The sequence below is a fragment of the Neltuma alba genome, unplaced genomic scaffold, assembly GCF_004799145.2.
Source record: "Neltuma alba isolate B1F8T4 unplaced genomic scaffold, ASM479914v2 tig00005399_pilon, whole genome shotgun sequence".
NCBI classification, from domain to species: Eukaryota; Viridiplantae; Streptophyta; class Magnoliopsida; order Fabales; family Fabaceae; genus Neltuma; species Neltuma alba.
In genome coordinates, this window is record NW_021634094.1 from 1 (window position 1) to 17,279 (window position 17,279).

General features: G+C 36.4%; 2 protein-coding genes and 1 pseudogene across 2 annotated transcripts; 2 read left to right on the forward strand and 1 right to left on the reverse strand.

The window, feature by feature from the left end:
- Window positions 1-50: 50 nt before the first annotated feature.
- LOC114747656 (ferric reduction oxidase 8, mitochondrial-like) lies at window positions 51-1,615 on the forward strand (annotated as a pseudogene).
- Window positions 1,616-2,328: 713 nt separating this feature from the next.
- LOC114747660 (L-type lectin-domain containing receptor kinase S.1-like) lies at window positions 2,329-4,783 on the reverse strand. Its single transcript, XM_028936010.1, has one exon. It carries the CDS (start codon window positions 4,481-4,483, stop codon window positions 2,498-2,500), a length of 1,986 nt encoding a protein of 661 aa, XP_028791843.1. The 5' UTR covers window positions 4,484-4,783; the 3' UTR covers window positions 2,329-2,497.
- A 2,805-nt stretch (window positions 4,784-7,588) lies between these two features.
- LOC114747643 (uncharacterized) lies at window positions 7,589-11,818 on the forward strand. The gene is made up of 3 exons (XM_028935993.1): window positions 7,589-7,628; window positions 10,725-10,952; window positions 11,059-11,818. The coding sequence occupies exons 1-3, from the start codon at window positions 7,589-7,591 to the stop codon at window positions 11,493-11,495; spliced, it is 705 nt and encodes a 234-aa protein (XP_028791826.1). The 3' UTR covers window positions 11,496-11,818.
- Window positions 11,819-17,279: the final 5,461 nt, after the last annotated feature.

Genomic DNA, 17,279 nt, shown 5'->3' on the forward strand with positions numbered 1-17,279 from the left:
AAATACAGAGATCTGAAAATATATGAAGTGCTTGTTTCTGTCATTTGCAGGACTAAATACGCTCCCACAATGTGATATTTATGAAGGTACCAACCATATCAAATCTCCAGTGGCACTCCTTCAGTGTAACATCTAGTTCCACTGCTGATGAACAAAGGATGTCCGTGATAATTAATGTGAAGGATGGTGGACGAGTTCGCTTTATGACATGATACATGCTGAGCTGGGCAGAGATTCTGCGAAAATGAAGGGTATCCCTGTTGCAATTGAAGGGCCTTATGGACCTGCTTCTCTGGACTTCTTGAAGTGAGAAACAACATTATACCAAGCACTTTTTTTTAATCTCTTTTTAGTTTATACAGTCTTTAAAATGTTCAGAGAAGTACTTCTGCAGATATGACAGTGTACTTCTGGTTGCTGGAGGGAGTGGAATAACCCCATTTCTGAGTATTTTGGCAGAAGTTTCCTCAGCCACCAGCAAAAAGAGATTCCCCTCAAGGATACAACTTGTGTATGTTATCAAGAGGGCACAAGACTTCTCTCTGTTGCATTCAATCTCCGATCTTTTGCTCAAGGAATCGCCTGGAAAGTGTCACTTGAAGCTAAAACTCTTTATAACCCAAGAAAATCAGCCAGGAATGAGACTTAGAGACCTACTGAATGAATTCTTCGAAGTAAAAACTTTGCACTTGAACACAGAGTGTTCGAATTACCCAGTACATGGGCCAGAGAGTCCAGCTTGGATGGCTGCCATTTTAGGATTTTGCTCCATCATTTTTCTTATTGTTCTTATATGTTTCAACCATATAATTCCGCCTGAGAAGGGCTCAAAAAAGTCCAAAGACAAGACACCTTCTTGGGTTGTAGATATGTTTCTTATGGCTTCTTTTGTCATAGCTTTAGCTTGCAGCACCTTGATGGGAATCTTTTTGAGGTGGAGACGGTTGCAGAAAGGGATACCACCGATCTCCCAGAAAGAATCTAAACCCCTCGATTTAAGCTCTACTGAAAGCAGGAGTACCCTTGAAGAACATGAAGTCCATTTTGGGGGACGACCAAACTTCCAAGGTACTGACTTCTTTCTTTGTTTTTTTGTCAACATTTGCAAATCATTTTACTATATTACAGGAACTAAAATAAATTCACCGACAATTATTAGATGCATTGATAAAACAATGTTATATAGAGGGACGCTGGCCAAAAAAAAAAAAGTTATATAGAGTGATATTTAAAAGAAACTGATGCTGAATAATAAAATGCCTAAATACTGTCTTAGGTCATGATAAAAAAAATGATAGGTTCAAAGCTCAAATATTTTTAGGAAGATGTGAAGCTCTTAACGTATATCATTGGTGAATTGAATTGAACAGATATATTTGGGGAGTTTGAAAATGAAAGTGGAGGAACAAATGTTGGAGTGTTGGTATGCGGACCAAAGAGTATGAAGGAGTCGGTGGCCATGATTTGCCAACAGAAATCCAAGCATTTCAATTTAGGTGCCAAAAAAGGCAAAGCCTGCTTTACTTTTCACTCCCTCAACTTTACACTCTAGTTTCAGTTAAATATTTCAGTGAACGTACCCCTCCCAAACAAAAGAGGAAAAAGAAAAATGATATGGATGTTGTTAATTTGATGCCTGTCTTTCACTCAAAAGAGGCAAGAATTATCTGAATATGTGATGTATTTGAAATCTGAATATGTGATATGTTTGAAAACCAAGTTATGGACCCAATCGACACGGGACCATGTTGCTTAATCAACTATCTCACTATATATGATCTTTTGCAGGCGTGGTTATGTCACCATCTTTACTTTTCGCAAGATAAGCCTTCTTTCTTTCTTTTCCCACATCCAGTGGCCATATATGACTGGGACTATTAGTTAGTACGACTAAGTTGGATTAGGGTCTTGATTAGTGATTAAGTAGATCTTTCTCCAAAGATATTCTTTCCAAAATTCGAACTCCCAATATTTCCGAGATAAGTTTCTTTATTCCATTCTCAAATGTGTCCTCACCAATCTCTCTACCTTGAATGTTGCCGCTAAACATACAGAACGTATCCCTGTGTTGTATTTACCATCACACCGTCTAATTTTTATCCCCGGGCAGAAGCTGGTTTGATTAAAGCCGTTTAAATTCAAGTTTTAATTATTTAATATATGTAAATAGAAATAAAATAACTTTTGGCCTATAACCTTAAAAAGATGACCATAAAAAATTCATTAAGAAAAAAAGATAAGTTACGAAGCATCCGAAATATATATTCATTTAATCACAATTTCTAGTCCATTGTCCTTCTTGATTTATGCCAAGTTACTTTTTACTTCTTAAAAAATTAATTAATCACAACGGCCTTTACAAAACTTTTCTTCCCCGGCGGACTTCGGAACCTCCACAAAAAGTTTAACATCCATTACCCCGTAATAAATCATTAATTACAATATTTACTGATTAAAAGCAAACCAGAGCACAAGTCAAAATAATTAAACAAGAGAGTTAAACCGCATGCGTGGTCCCCTGTAGCGCCGCCTCTTGTGATTCCCTGTCGCCGTCACTATTCACGGTGCCGCTCTCGCCGCGAGCTAACTCAGACAACGATTCCACCGGCGCCGCCCCGAGTTCCTCGCCCAACAAAAGCAACACAACCTCCTTCATGGTTGGTCTTCTCTGCGGATCAGGGTGACAACAAGCTAAACCAAGCTTCAAAATCATCTCCATGTCTCCCTGATCGTACTCACCCTTAATCCTTGCATCCGCCGCGTCGACTACACTCCCGTTCGCGTACAAGTCCCTTACCCAGTCAATCAACACTACCTCCTCCTCCGGCGCGGACGTCTCTATCGGTCTCCGCCCACACGCAACCTCCAACAACACCACGCCGAAGCTGTACACATCGCTCGCCGCCGTCGGCGCAGCCACCGACGCCAGCTCAGGTGCCAAATACCCCAACGTACCTACCACTCTCGTCGTGTTTGGAACCTCACCTTGTTGGTAAAGCTTAGCAAGACCAAAGTCCCCCAATCTGCCTCTCATTTCCGAATCCAGCAATATGTTGCTCGACTTAATGTCTCTGTGTATCACCACTTGATCCCAACCATGGTGTAGATAGTTTAGCCCTTCGGCGACGTCGACGAGGATTCGACGACGTTGTTCCCAGCCCAGAAGCTTGGCAGGTTTGTCGAAAATCCATTTGTTCAGACTTCCATTAGGCATATAGTCGTAAACAAGCATGAGCTCGTTCCCTTTTCTGCACCATCCTCTCATTTGAACCAAATTCTTGTGTTGAAGCCTGCCCATGCTGGAGATCTCCGCCATAAATTCTCGTAACCCCTGCTTGGAATCGTGGTTGACGCACTTGACTGCGATTTCTGTGTTGTTCGATAGTGTTCCTTTGTAGACTCTTCCGAATCCTCCTGAACCCAAAAGATTTTCCTTGCGGAATTCATCAGTAGCCACGCTGAGCTCCTCGCATGAGAATCTGTGGGGCCAGTACTCTAGCTCCCAATCTTCCATTTCGTCCTCTTGCTCTTTCAATTTCTTGTTTCGCCACCACAGGTAAAACCCAGAACCACAAATCACCATAAAAGCAACACATCCAATGACGATCCCCGCAATCGCCCCACCTGAAAGCTTCGAAGGCGACGATTGTGGCTTGAAGACTGGAAAATTTGTCGTATTGATGTCTTTCGCAGGTCCGGTATCGCTGAAGCTCCAAGCTAAAAGTCTCTGTGCTTCAACCCAATTCGTTTTCGATGCAGAAAATCCAACATACATCTCTGCCGACACGTAATTCGCTATAACAGGGTCTTTATACGAAAGCGTCGGCATAGACGGGCGAGTAACGCCAATTGGCGCAACCGTGACATTTATCTCCAAATTTGCGCCATCAAAATCTATCCAAGCTCGAACGTTACGACCATCACGCATTCGAATAGGCACGAAACCACCAGTGGAATTATAGTAGCCTGCGGATTTCGTGACGGCGGATTCAATGTTGTTCAGATCGATTCCGATGTGGTTATCATCTGGGTCGTTGAACTCTGGGTTCTGACCAGTGTCAAATTCAACGGCGAACAGTGGAGTGACGGCGGGCCGTGTGGCGTTTGTGAAGAGACCGAAGTACTGGCTGGCTAGGGCACCGACGGGAGACATGGTACTGGTAAGGACGAAGGCGAGACCGAAACCTGGGCTCGTGGAGATCTGGGGCAAAATGGAGAAGACGAAGGAAGTGGAGAAGGAAGAAATATTGGAGGAATTGGAGTTTGGTTTCATGGAAACGGCGGTGGGGTAGAAGGATCGTCCGAAGGAGTACTGGTTGGAGTCGTTGGTCATGCGGATGACGGTGTGGTCGACGCGAGCGTCGTTGATGAGAGTAAGGTTGGTGCCATTGACGATGCCGTTGAAGGAATTGAAAAGAAAGTCGAGTGCAGAGATGGGAGAGAAGAGGACGGGGAAGAAGAGAAGCAAGAAGATCGTCCCCATCGCAGCGGAACCCGTCACCGTCCCCGGCGAGGGGAAAAGGAGCGGGGTCAGGTGGATGTGGTTATTGTCTGCATTAAGGGGCGAATCCGATGGGCTGCACAGGATTCTAGGGATTATCTCAGTTTAACGGCGACTTTATTTATTTTCTATAAGGGGAAGAAAATAAAACAAGAATAAATGATGATTTGGAGATTGGATTTGGACCAGCACAGTAGACCCCAAGTAAAAATTAGCTGTGGAGATAATTAATTATTAAAATTTTGACGTAGTGGTATAGTTGCGCTTGGTGCCAATGTCTGATCATTAATTATTCATTAACATTCTATGGACAGTAGATATTGCTGGCTGTGTCGGCTTATTTAGTTTAAGGAGAATTACAACTAAATCTCATAAAAAGAAAAAATTACAAAATAAATTATATAGGTTGTCAACTTGTTGTTTTCTACCGCAAGACCTGTCATTACAGGCTATAAGACTTATCATTACAGGCTGCTCAAGTTGTTATTAGAACTTTTTAGTAATTATTTCTCTTCTGTGAGATTTAATTGTAATTCTCCTTTTAATCTATACTCTTTTGGTTCTATTTTAAAGCAAAGAGAAAAAGGAGTACACTATTATTGGATACTATTTATAAGTTATATCATAAAGTTTGTGATATGAATACAAAATTAAAAAATTATTATATTTTTAGATAAAGACAAGGCAAGGCAGTTTAAGAGAAGAGGAGTGAAAACAAGAAGGCAGGTGCATCCGCTGAAAAGCAAGACATGGGATTGACGAGGAGGCTGAAGGATGTTTGGCGGAGTAATCCTAGTTCAATGTTTCTCCTGTGTCTCAAGATTCTTAACGTTTAACTTTGTGGTATTATAAAATATAGACATTGAATATGAGTGAAATCTAATCTGCAGCACTTCTTACTTGGAGGGAAGAACTTTTACGACGAGATTAATAGTAAAGAGTAAAAACTAACACTTTAATGAACAAGCAACAGGAGTTAGATACAATGGAATGAGTAAGTTCTCTACAACGTGATGAAACAAACAAAGCATAAAGCAGAATTCATTTGGATTCCAATATCATGCACGCCGTTTCCCTATTTATGTTCGTTAAAATATATTTTAGCTACATTGATTTTGTGTTTTTCACTAAATTATATTCTTTTTGCTCTTTCAATCACTATCATTGTTAGAATGACTACTTTGAAAAAAAAATATATAAACATGAAAGATAAAATGGATTGGGGTCTTATATTTAGAACCAAAATAAAAGTCAAATAGAATCTTATATTAAAGATCAGAGGTAGTATTCCTGTTGCTCTTTCGATCACTATATGAATTCTTTAAATATCTGACGTATATCATCTTTTGTTTTTAAAATATAAGCATGTTTTGACGTAATATATATTTCTTTCCCAAAAAGAGTCACTCAAATCTCATTGATGGTATGACGAAAACATGATTGCAGTCCCAACTCTCAACCCCCAACAACTATTCCTGGCCCTCCTGTGAATAAGTTTATATATCATTCAACTTGGCATGATATTTTTTCTTTCAATACTTATCCATATAATTTAGTGTGATTTAGATATTAAAAGAATGCATAAATTGTAAAAACAAAATAGAAGAAAATTAATCTTTTGCCCACACAGTTTTAACTAAATTGTAATGGAGTTAAAATTATAAAGACCAAGTTACCTCATGACAAAATTTCAGAATTAACTTACAGCAAATTCAAAATTATAGAGACTAAAAGTAAATTTTTTGGACAAAATATTTTGTCAGAGCAAGCAAAGCATCTTATGTGGGAGAGTAGTTTTTTTTAGTATGATTCAGAGTATACTCAAGTCATTTTGAGCTGGAGACTAATCTCCATTGAACTAAAAGCGTTAATGTTAAAACCTTCTGAACAAATGTGCTTTTCGAGATTTAAACTTGTATTTTTTTCTTTACAAAGGTGAGACCGCTTACTATATCAACCAACAGCTTATTGTACTATGATAAAGTAGTTTTCGCTTGAGATTAATATTTTGAAGGGGAGGTTTTGGGCCCGGGCTGAGTCCACTATCATGGGCCAGCTTCACTGAGGGCTGACTGCCGAGTGGGTGTCCTCCAGGTTTAGATTGCAAAACGGGCCTGTAATATGATAAAGGAAAAGACAATTACTACTGTACCATTTTGAAATACCAAGAAAAGAATTTAATACCAAAAAAAGAAAATGAAAAAGCCTCATAATAAGCTTTCAAAGTCAAATTGTGAAAATAATGGTGGGGGGGAGGAGTGATGTGAAAGACAGCGTAAATAATGGGGCGGTGTGGTGTGTAATCCTCCAACAGAAGAACATGAGACTTTGTTGGCCTTAAAAAGAAGACAAGAACAGAAGTCTTTTCCTGTGTCTTGACGTGGCATAGCAGAGGAATATTATTAGCTCATACTTTTCTGCATGTCGCCACGTAGCAGCATCGCCGGCGGGTGTTGACGTGGCACCTCCTAGGCCTTCCACGAATATGGAACGTTAAAATTAGGACAAAAGGCCGAACTAGCGAGTCCCAATAATGCCCGGGATTAGGGCTACGTCCAAGGACTGTGCCCATGTGCTCTGCCCCCCCTCTCAAGCCCTCCCCCACATTCAATACAATGGTAGCATCTGATTCACGGCTGCGATGACGTTTAGCTTGGGATCCATCGTCCATGAGACCACAACCCCCTAGTGGGTCCCACAATCATTTTTTGGGGTTAAAAAAATACTTTTCCCAGATATATTTCCCCCTTCCCAAGTTAGTATTTATATTAAATATAAGACTTATTTTTATAAGTTTATTATTTTTTTAAAATTAATTTTATTGATATTTTTTCAATAATAATCGAGTAGAAATAGAAAAGAAAATTAAAAAAGATGTTTGAGATATTTAAAAAAACATATTATATTAACTAATTCAACTAATATTTTTAATTTACTTGAATTAGTTAATTAAATCTTACATTAAAAACTGGATGAATATCTAATAAAGCGAATAATCAGGCAGAGAAAAGATCAACAGAATGGAGAAAACAAGTAACAGACATTTTCACATAGTCAATTGTTTGATTGAATTGAATATGTTCCAAAATGGAATTGGAAGGAACAGATGAACTGCGCCCTTTTTTCGGTACAAATGGGGGAAAAAAAAATAAAAAAGGGATCTACCCAGTTCATATTTTGCAGTATTTGGAAGGAAATAGAGCCATCAATTTCAGCTTTCACGACTTTAGTTAAAGCCAAACCAATTCAGGTTCTGCTTAACCAAAGCACACCCCACCACGTCACAGAGAATCTGATATGAGCTCTTATATGCCCAAATTTCAGTGGTGATGGGTCATTTTATTAGAATCATATCATATACAGCTAAGAAAAAGAGAGGACAGAACAAAATACAACAGACAGGTGTGACTTTAAATAGATCCATGTACATATATAATGCACCTGAATCAGAAGAAGAAAGGTGTGACTAGATATACACACATGTTAGCTATAGAATTTTTAAACTTTTCAAGAAAAAGTTGCATAGGATGGAAAGTCAGGTCAGCTTAAGGGGAAGGGGTTGATATACGGTTATTAAGTAAGATTAACTACTCAAACTTCGTAAATGTTAAAAAAAAATTACTTTAAGAAATATACTCACACCTAAAACCATATACTATTTAAAACTGAGTCAGGTAATTGTACGAGAGATATATAAAAAATGTTATAAAACCTATAAACACTTGTTATTTTGCTATATTAAAATATGTATATGTACTTGTAAAAAGATTTAAATTTTTTTTTTGTTTTTGGTATCAGAACCTGTAACTTATAATGTAAGTCTGGACTTGTAAATTTTTATATGAATAATTGTTATTTTATAATGCTTAGTAGTCAAATGTATGTACTTGCAAAACAAGCCTATGAACACTTGTGATATTTTGTAATATATCGCCTGCCTATTTTTCTTTTTTTAAATACTTCAACTGACATAAATTTCATTTTAAAAATAAAGATTGTCATGTTTTGGCGTAAATGAAATAGCCATGCTTAATACTAATGGGGGGGGGGGGGGAAAAAGAAAGCTATACAGAGTCTATGGATTTAGCTTGCCTAAAATTTCGACTCTCATTGAAAGCTACGTATAATAAATCATCAATAATTCATTAAGGGTCTGTTTAGATATCCTAAAATCGTGGTTTCAGAAATACTTTTCCGCAAAACGAAATAATCTTCTCCACATATTTACTTCGTAATCCGTAAAAACACTTCTAAAATTATGGTTTGGTTTCTATTCAAACACACTCTAAATATGCAATTCAATCCATTTATGCTTTCGAAACAGGCATGTGACTGCGTTAGCTAAATTGGTGAGGGGGGCCCCAGTCAAATACTGTACTTCTGCTTTCCACATCAATCAAATACACAATTTCAATTTATCACGCGGAAAGTTTGATGTATTTAATTATTGTTTTTTTTGGGAGAATGATGAAAAAATACCTCATTAATTTCAAAATGATTGATAGGTAATTTTAATATATTTTGACATGTTAAAACTATTATAAAAATATTTAGTTTGAGCTATTTATCTTTTAAAATTCAATAGGCGTGTTTATGTCATTTTTTTTCTTTTTGGTATATTCCTCCAAATGAGATTGCTACATATTTTGATCCTATTTATAAGATAGAGAGAGAAGATATTTGTTAATCCTATAAAACAAGGTACTAAAAGAAATTTTTTGTATAGATGTATAATTTTACCACTAATTTATTATCGTGTTGATTTTATTTATATAAGGTATAATGTATATTAAATAGAGATAAAATTAAAAAGTTATTAAATTTTAAATAAAAGTTAATAAAATTTAAAATTTTTCTTTATTTATGTAAAACATATTAAAAGTGATTTATCAATAAGACTGTAAGAGTGTATACTAGGAAGCGTTTACTATTAACAGACTGTAGGGGTGTACACTGGGGAGCTTTTACTGCTCATATCAGTGGAACAAAAATTGAACATATAAGAGTGATATGCACAATTTTTTTCATTAAAATATTAAAAGGTTGATATTATTAAGTAAAATTAAAAATGTGGTGGATGCTATGTAACAAAAGATTAATATTATTTTTAATTTCTGAATTTGATTTATTTTAATTTTGATTATTAAAATTTGAAAACAATAATTTTAATCGTGGAAATAAGGTTTCAGGAATAAAAATACTCTTCTAAAACCACTGGTTTAAGATTTTAAAGATAAAATCAAACTAGGATTAAATTTAATAAATTGAAAAGGTATTAACTGTGTAATAAATTAATGCCTTTTATTTTTGGGGATAAATTTAAAACTAGAATTCAAATAGTCAAAAATAATAATTGAATGAAAAAGATGAGAATGTATAGGCAGGGCGCTTAATCCGGGTCACATCATATAACTTGTAAGTTCCGAGTTACAAGGAGAAGTCATGCAGTGATGCAATGCACAAATCACACGACTATTATCTATGCTGGTAGATTTATATGAGATTCTATATATGATCAACAGATATGGTTCATTTAAAACACATCTTAACGTTTTTATAACTAGAAATTCTTCTCTCTCTCTCTCTGCCAGCAGAAATTCTTAAATTTAGGCAATAAGGATAGGATTTTATCGCCAGAATTCATGAATTGGGATAATTAGATATGAAGGCCAAAAATTCAGTCCAAAAAAGATATGAAGGCAAAAAAAAAAGAGGATATTTACTTAATTAGAGTTACTAAATTAGATTTTATGCGTTGGCATGCGAAGTTTAGTATTAACGTTAATTATATGCTGGAAAAAAAGATGGATATAATTTTTTCAATCCGATAATAAATCATAAATTGGCATCCTAAAAAAAATTCGGATCATAAATTTTTTAACGCTTGTGTCTTGTATGACGAGATATAATTTTCCGGTTTGATTCCTTCGCATGAAATTTCTTTTTGATTTTGCCAAACCAAGACCACAAAAAAAGAGAAGAAAAGAAAAGGATATCCGCATCTTGCTCTTCAACGCACCCAATCGCTTTATTTGAAAAAAAAAAAAAATTGTTTACCAAATCAAATTTAATTTATATAAAATCTTTGACGACAATTTTGTAGATTCAGAGATAACATGGATTGCGGCCAATGAGGGCCCACACGAATTAATTTAATTAGGTTTTAATTAAGCGTGTGGGGCCCCCCCTGCCTATAAAGTCCCACCCTCGCCTTGTTCTTCAGGTTTTCAAGGTCCAACTTCTAAACTCCACACTCCTCCTCGACTTTCCGGTGATACACTTGTTTTCCGCGGGCGAACCTTGCGAATCATGGACTCCAAACACACTCCCACTCTTAAATTCCTCTGCAGCTACGGCGGCAGGATTCTTCCCCGTTCTACCGACGGGAACCTCCGTTACGTCGGCGGCCACACCAGAGTCCTCTCTGTTGATCCTTCCATATCCTTTTCAGGTTTGTTCCTTCTGTTTTTTATTCTCTTATTAACGTTACACACGTGATTTGATTTGGATGATTCTATTATGCCAGTCAAAACTGATCTTTTTTTTGCTGTTTACAGACCTCATGGTAAAGCTTGTAGAGTTCTGTGGTTCGTCCGTAACCTTGAAGTGTTCATTGCCCAGCGGCGACCTCGAGACGTTGATTTCCATTACTAACGATGAGGATTTGGCCATTATTATCCAGGAATATAAGCGAGCCTCCTCGGCTAAGGCTCACCCGTTGAAGATCAGAGCCATTCTTTCGCCGCCCAGGTCTCTCAAGAAAGTATCTCCTGCTTCGTCTTCGCGATCGAGCGCCGAACTCTCTTCAACTGGATCGGCTCACTCCTCCAATGAATCGTTGCCGTATTCCCCTGTATATCGTGTTCTCCGTCCGGTCACGTATCCGGTAGGATTCCGTTACGGGTCGGGAAAAGCTTGCTGCTATTCCGGCCAAGTCGACAGAAGCTTTCGATTCTTAAACCGGAAACCTAGCTGCCCCAATTTCTGCCACTGAGTTGATTCTCGTTCGACGAATTAGGGTTTTAGGACTATTTCGAATTCGGATAACACATAGAACATACTTGAATTTAAATAGATGATGATGAAAACTTTAGTTGAAGTAAAAATATATGGAGTACATATCAAAAGAGCGGAGTACAGTTTATTTAACACGATGATTTTGTTTAATTTGATGTTTCTGGATCGCCTTGAGGGTTCAAAGTTCTCGATTAATTATTAAGAATATAGGATTGCAATTTCCAAAGGATTAGGATTTCATTCCGATGACGTCGGAGATATTCCCGTCTCTAGTCCTTGAGTTAAAATTCTGGGTTCTGGGACGCAGATTTTCCGTGTGAATTTGACTAACGTGTGTGCCCTCACCAATGAAAAAGGTGTTAGGGTGGAAATAAAATTTTAAAAATATTTTTGCTCGGTTAAGAAAGAAGTGTTCTTTGACCCCAAAGACCCGGAAGAGCAAGCTTCGCCCCAATTTACCGGTCAAAATATTCTTGTTGCTTGGTAGCAACGGTCCAAAACCCTACCAATATTCTGTGACTTTCCTTTTTTCCCCAACTTGCAGCTCACCAGGCCATGAGGATGGTGACTGGTAGTACTATTTCACACATTTGATTCTTCTTAAAACCCAAGACAACGTGAAGAAATAGTCCATAAGAGCTGCTACAGGCTCGTTGGACTAATTATTTTTATTTTTGTTTAATTATTGAAATGCACCAAACAATAATCGGTCCAGAGGGATTTGACTATAGAGAAAAAAAGCTCCTAGGATCTATCTATCATCAACAACACAATTAGAATTGGATTATTGGGGAAAAGTTTGGATTCTCCGAATATATGGTTTTTTTTTAAAATCAAAACATTTTAAAAAATGAAAATAAATATGATCATGCTATCAATGTTAATTAATATAAAATGTAAAAAATATTAGGAAATTGCATTAATGATTTGCATTACTCAAATAGTTCAAGCTTTCTCCGGATCGTTGAATCATATCAACCCTGATTCTTACAAGAAGAATCTGCTCAACGGTCTACTTGGTCATTCTGTTTCCAATGACATCTTAGCAAAGGAGGTTAACATGCTGTCTCATTCTTTTTCTAGTCACTCTTTTTCACACGACTGATGTTTTACTGAATTCCCTTTTCTCAGTTCCTTTAATGTCGGTCTTAGTTGTATAATTCTCCCTTTTATATATAACTGATTTTTTTATCCACCAAAATGATTTGGCCACTAGCCAATAACTTGGGTTAAATTCGCCTGTGGGACGATTTTATTTTAAACTTAATTGAGTTGTGATGACTTGTATGTATTGATGACTGCACAAATATATTAAAAAAAAAATCATATTTAAAGGTCAAAATTTAAACATTTCAAAATAAAAGTTCTTAACATTCTACTAGAAGAAAAATATATAATAAAGATTGTATTGCTTTGAAAAAAATATTTATTGTTTTAAATAGTCAGCATTACAACATCAAAATTGTGAAGTTTTGAAATAATGGTGACTTTTTTCCTAGTATTTTTTTGGCAGGGTCAAACTCTTGTAGCAGTCCTATTATTAATGGTCTTAAAAGTCACATTCGACGCTCTAACTTTTTTTAATTTTTTAATTTAGACCAAATTTTAAATTGTGTTTGATGTCGCTTTTTAGTTTCAAGCATTTGGAAAGTCAAAAATATATTTGAGGATCCAGCCACTGACACTTTTGCAAGAGTGGTTATTTTTCTATTAGAGAGAATCCATTACCTCTGATTCTAATTATAAGAGTTAGTTGACTAATTTAAATAGATTAAGAAAATAAGTTAAGTTAACTATTTGTCATAAATAGATGTTATCTTTCCTGAAATATCCTTACCATTGTTAGAAGGATTACCTTAGAAAAAAATACATAAATATGAGAGATAAAGTGGACTGGGGATATATTTAGGATTAAAATAAAAGTCAAACGATGTCTTATATTAAGAACCGGAGATAGTATTAAATATCAGTATCTTTTTCAATGAGCATTTATACATTGATGCGCTATATGTGTTATGATTTTTGAGGAGCTGATTAATTCTTTCTACTGAACTCAATGGATCTTTGTGTTTGAGATGGGATAACTCTTGTCATATTGAAACACGAGTGCGCGTTTAAAAATCGACATAAACACTCTAAAAATTTTTTTATATAAGAAAATTTTCATTTTATATTTACTACTACTTCCATTCCTAGATATTGGTAAATTAGTTATTTATAAAACGTGTTAAGAGATCCTGTTCGGAAATGAGGTTGGGACGCGTTCCTTTCTAAAAAGAGAAAATAGGAAAGAGATAGGATGCGGGGTGATCACTGATGAATTGCTGGTGTGTTGCGTGGCATCATCTGAGCGATCTCTGCGGCTTTTCTGAGAGCTTTCCGCCTCCCAAGTCCCAACCCTCACTCTGCAGCACACGTCATTGCACGCATTCCCATCATCATTCTTGCTTTATGCTTCGCTTCCTCCTTCCTTCCAACTCAAGCAAACATTTCCTCCCTCCCAAGTTGACGAGGTCAACCCGGTCCTGCGTATGCCACGCGTCCTGCCTTCAATTTTTAACATCCATTAAGGAATCATTTATAATTAATTAATTGATATTTCCAAAACAACCTTTATTTTCTTTTGTGACTACAATTGCCCTTGTTTTAACAGCATTGCAGGTTATAGAAAGAATTGTGCTAGAATCACATTTTTTATAATTTAATTATAAGTGTAAAAACTCTATATTTTGCATGTCCATCCAGTATTCTAGGTTGGTTCCTTGATATGAGAAACTCAACAGGGCCCAACTAATTTGGATTTGAGTATTTTGGGCCCCTTTCGAGTGGCAGCTTTGCCACCTGTGTTGCTACATTCTTAAGTTTTGAACTCAAAACTTTTGGTTAAGCTAAAATAACTTTGTTGTCAATTGATTTAAACGCTCGGTGGTTTATAAGTGTAAGGACTCTGTTTCATATTATGAGACATTTTTCAGCTCAAAAAAAATATTATACGACATTTTTTTTTGGCTAAATTGTACACACTATGGATATGATTATATTGCCAAATTGAAGTGACCTATAGAAACTCCGTTTGATATGGGGAAAATGAAAAAAAAAAGAGGGAAAAAATTTAATCAATTTGATTAAGAAAAATAGAAAAATGAGATTATAAAATTTTGATAAAGAGAAGATTTAAAATAAAAAAGTAAGAAAAATTAATTAAAAATTTTTAACATCATTTTTAAAATTTTTTTGAATTGAATTCATTAAAATTTTTCTTTTCTTTTCCTTCCACTCCAATTCCCTCCTGCTAAACCAAACAAAGGGTTAACATCAAGCATAACCAAGAGTGTGCAACACAAGCAAAAGAACAGCAAGCAAACTGCAGCAGTATGCGGGGCCAATGCATAATTTTGCACTGGAATTTGCACTTAAACCGATGTTCTTACAAACAAATATGAAAGTTCATACTGATGCACAAGTTCTTCAAACAGTTTCTTGCTCCACTTCCTCTGCATTGCCAGCAGCATCATTATCAAAGTCTTCCTTCTCTCGTTATCGGTAGAGGTTTTCCAGATAGGTTCATATTCATCTTCCTGATTTCGTTGCACTGAAATGATTCATACCAACACTGAGGAGAGACCACTTGGCATTTTTTTGTATCCTAAACGAGGGCCATTCTCTCCAATGCAACCACATTTTGCAGACTTAAAAGTGAACGGCTTTGTGCTTGATTACTCCCTTAATGCACTGTGAAGCTCTTCTAAGAGAATTAAACAGGTATGGTAACTAGTCAAAAGAAAAAGTCAGCATAGTTCATATCATCAAAGCAGATGAATATCGAAAAGAAAAGGAATGCAATGGATTTTCTTTGAGGAGGTCTCTGTTGGTTCACTCCTACGTAGAAGCCTAATACTTTAACTATTCAATTTTTATTTCATGCATTTCTTATTTATGAAAAAGAAAAAAAGAAGAAGGAAAACCTGGTAAGAGTTGACTTGCGTGGCTGCCATAAGTGTGAACTGTGAAGCAAGAGAGGAAAAAGAGAGTTCTTGGTTTTACTTTTGAGAATTCATATTGGTTCTGTTTTCAGCCTATACAACCTCTGATCAGAACAACGATTGGAAGGCGATTTCTTATTTCTTATCGGATTTGACTGAATTTTTTCGTGGAGGTTCCCAACATACTGATCTTTTCAGCCTATCGATCACTAACGAAGACTGCATGCTTGTAAAGTACAAGCTGCTTCATTTACTCTGCTGATCTGTATCCTATGGAACAATTCAGATGTTGGTAGCATGTAGCAATCCATGGCAAGTTAATCTGTTTCAGACCAGGAATCGCCATTCGCCAATATAAGCTATGTCAAACATAGAAATACCAGCAGCTTACCATTTCTCATATGATTTTGAATTTCTGAGCTAAACTGTGTGCGCAGAAGTGCGATTTCGAAAATAATGGAATAGAAGTATGGAAGACAGGAAAATCGATCGGAGGTAAACTCTCTGGTCTTCGTTAAATGGGGAGAAGGAATGAGTTCTTCGTTATGGAGATGAGGCCACTGAGAAACGACGTCGTGGGGATCGTCTTCGTCGGCAGTGGGAACTACGTCACATGCGCCGGACACTGAACATTTTGTGAATTACTACAGCTTCGGCTCTCAAATCTAGGACTCAGGAGCCCGGCCTTTATGGTCAGAGAAGAGTCAAAAGGTGGCCTGATTATATCTTGATCCCTTAGAAACGATTCATGAAGACATAACTCCACTTACTTATCACTATCAGCATTCTTACCCTTGACTTGACGCCAGTAAAAGCTCGAACAGCAACTTCATTCCTCTCACTCAGGCTCAGCAGAATGATCATGAGCCAGCTCCTTATTTCTAAAGACCCATTAAGGCTCTTGTATTAATGATCATCAATTCTTAAACCCAGAGGGATGCCAAACCAGACCAAGGCGCCCTGGGCCCAGGCTTGTTTCTGTTGCTGCGCGACAAAATAGACCGTACAGGTCTACATTGAGGTGGTGATTTAAAGAACTTATTATACTTGGTCATTAAAGATTGTTGGAACTGTAAATAAAATCATAATGATAGTTTAAAATTTGTAAATTTTTAATATAAAATTCAACCACTAAATAAGTATTTGAAACCTTTAAATATATATTTCCAATTTTTCTTAAAAATAAGATTAAGATCTAGGTTTTGAAAATAGAAAATATGCCTTTACAATTTTAGCATGATTAATATCACTTTGAATTTTCAAAATTTGATCTCGCCTTTGTAATTTGGTATTTAAAATTTCACCTTATTTTAATTTTAACTTGTGAAAATTTACAGACAACTCTACACGAGAGATACCATGTATCTATATATCACACTGGATATTTAGTTAACATTATAGAAAATAGAATTGCAAAATCTGGAAATTACAAAGGACTTGTCAAGCGTTCAGAGGCATCAAAGCCTGCTAGGGTAAACTTCTACCAATCCTTTTCTTTTTTCCATAATGTATCTCTTTCATCATCTTGGAAGCCCTTCATCTTCTGTAAGTTCTTTTGCTGCCGGCTAAACATGTTACTTCTGGTTAACGTGCCGACAATGTGGAATAGAATGAAACAAGTAAAGAAAGTCCACTCATTTCCAGTATCTTCCCGCTTCTTTTCCTGAAACCGCTTGGCACCGTAACAAAGCGTACGAGCTACACGATCGCGTTCCAAGAAAAGGCTCGGTTTTAATGGCATTCAAAAATCAAAAGCTGACGTACTAATCAGTAAACCA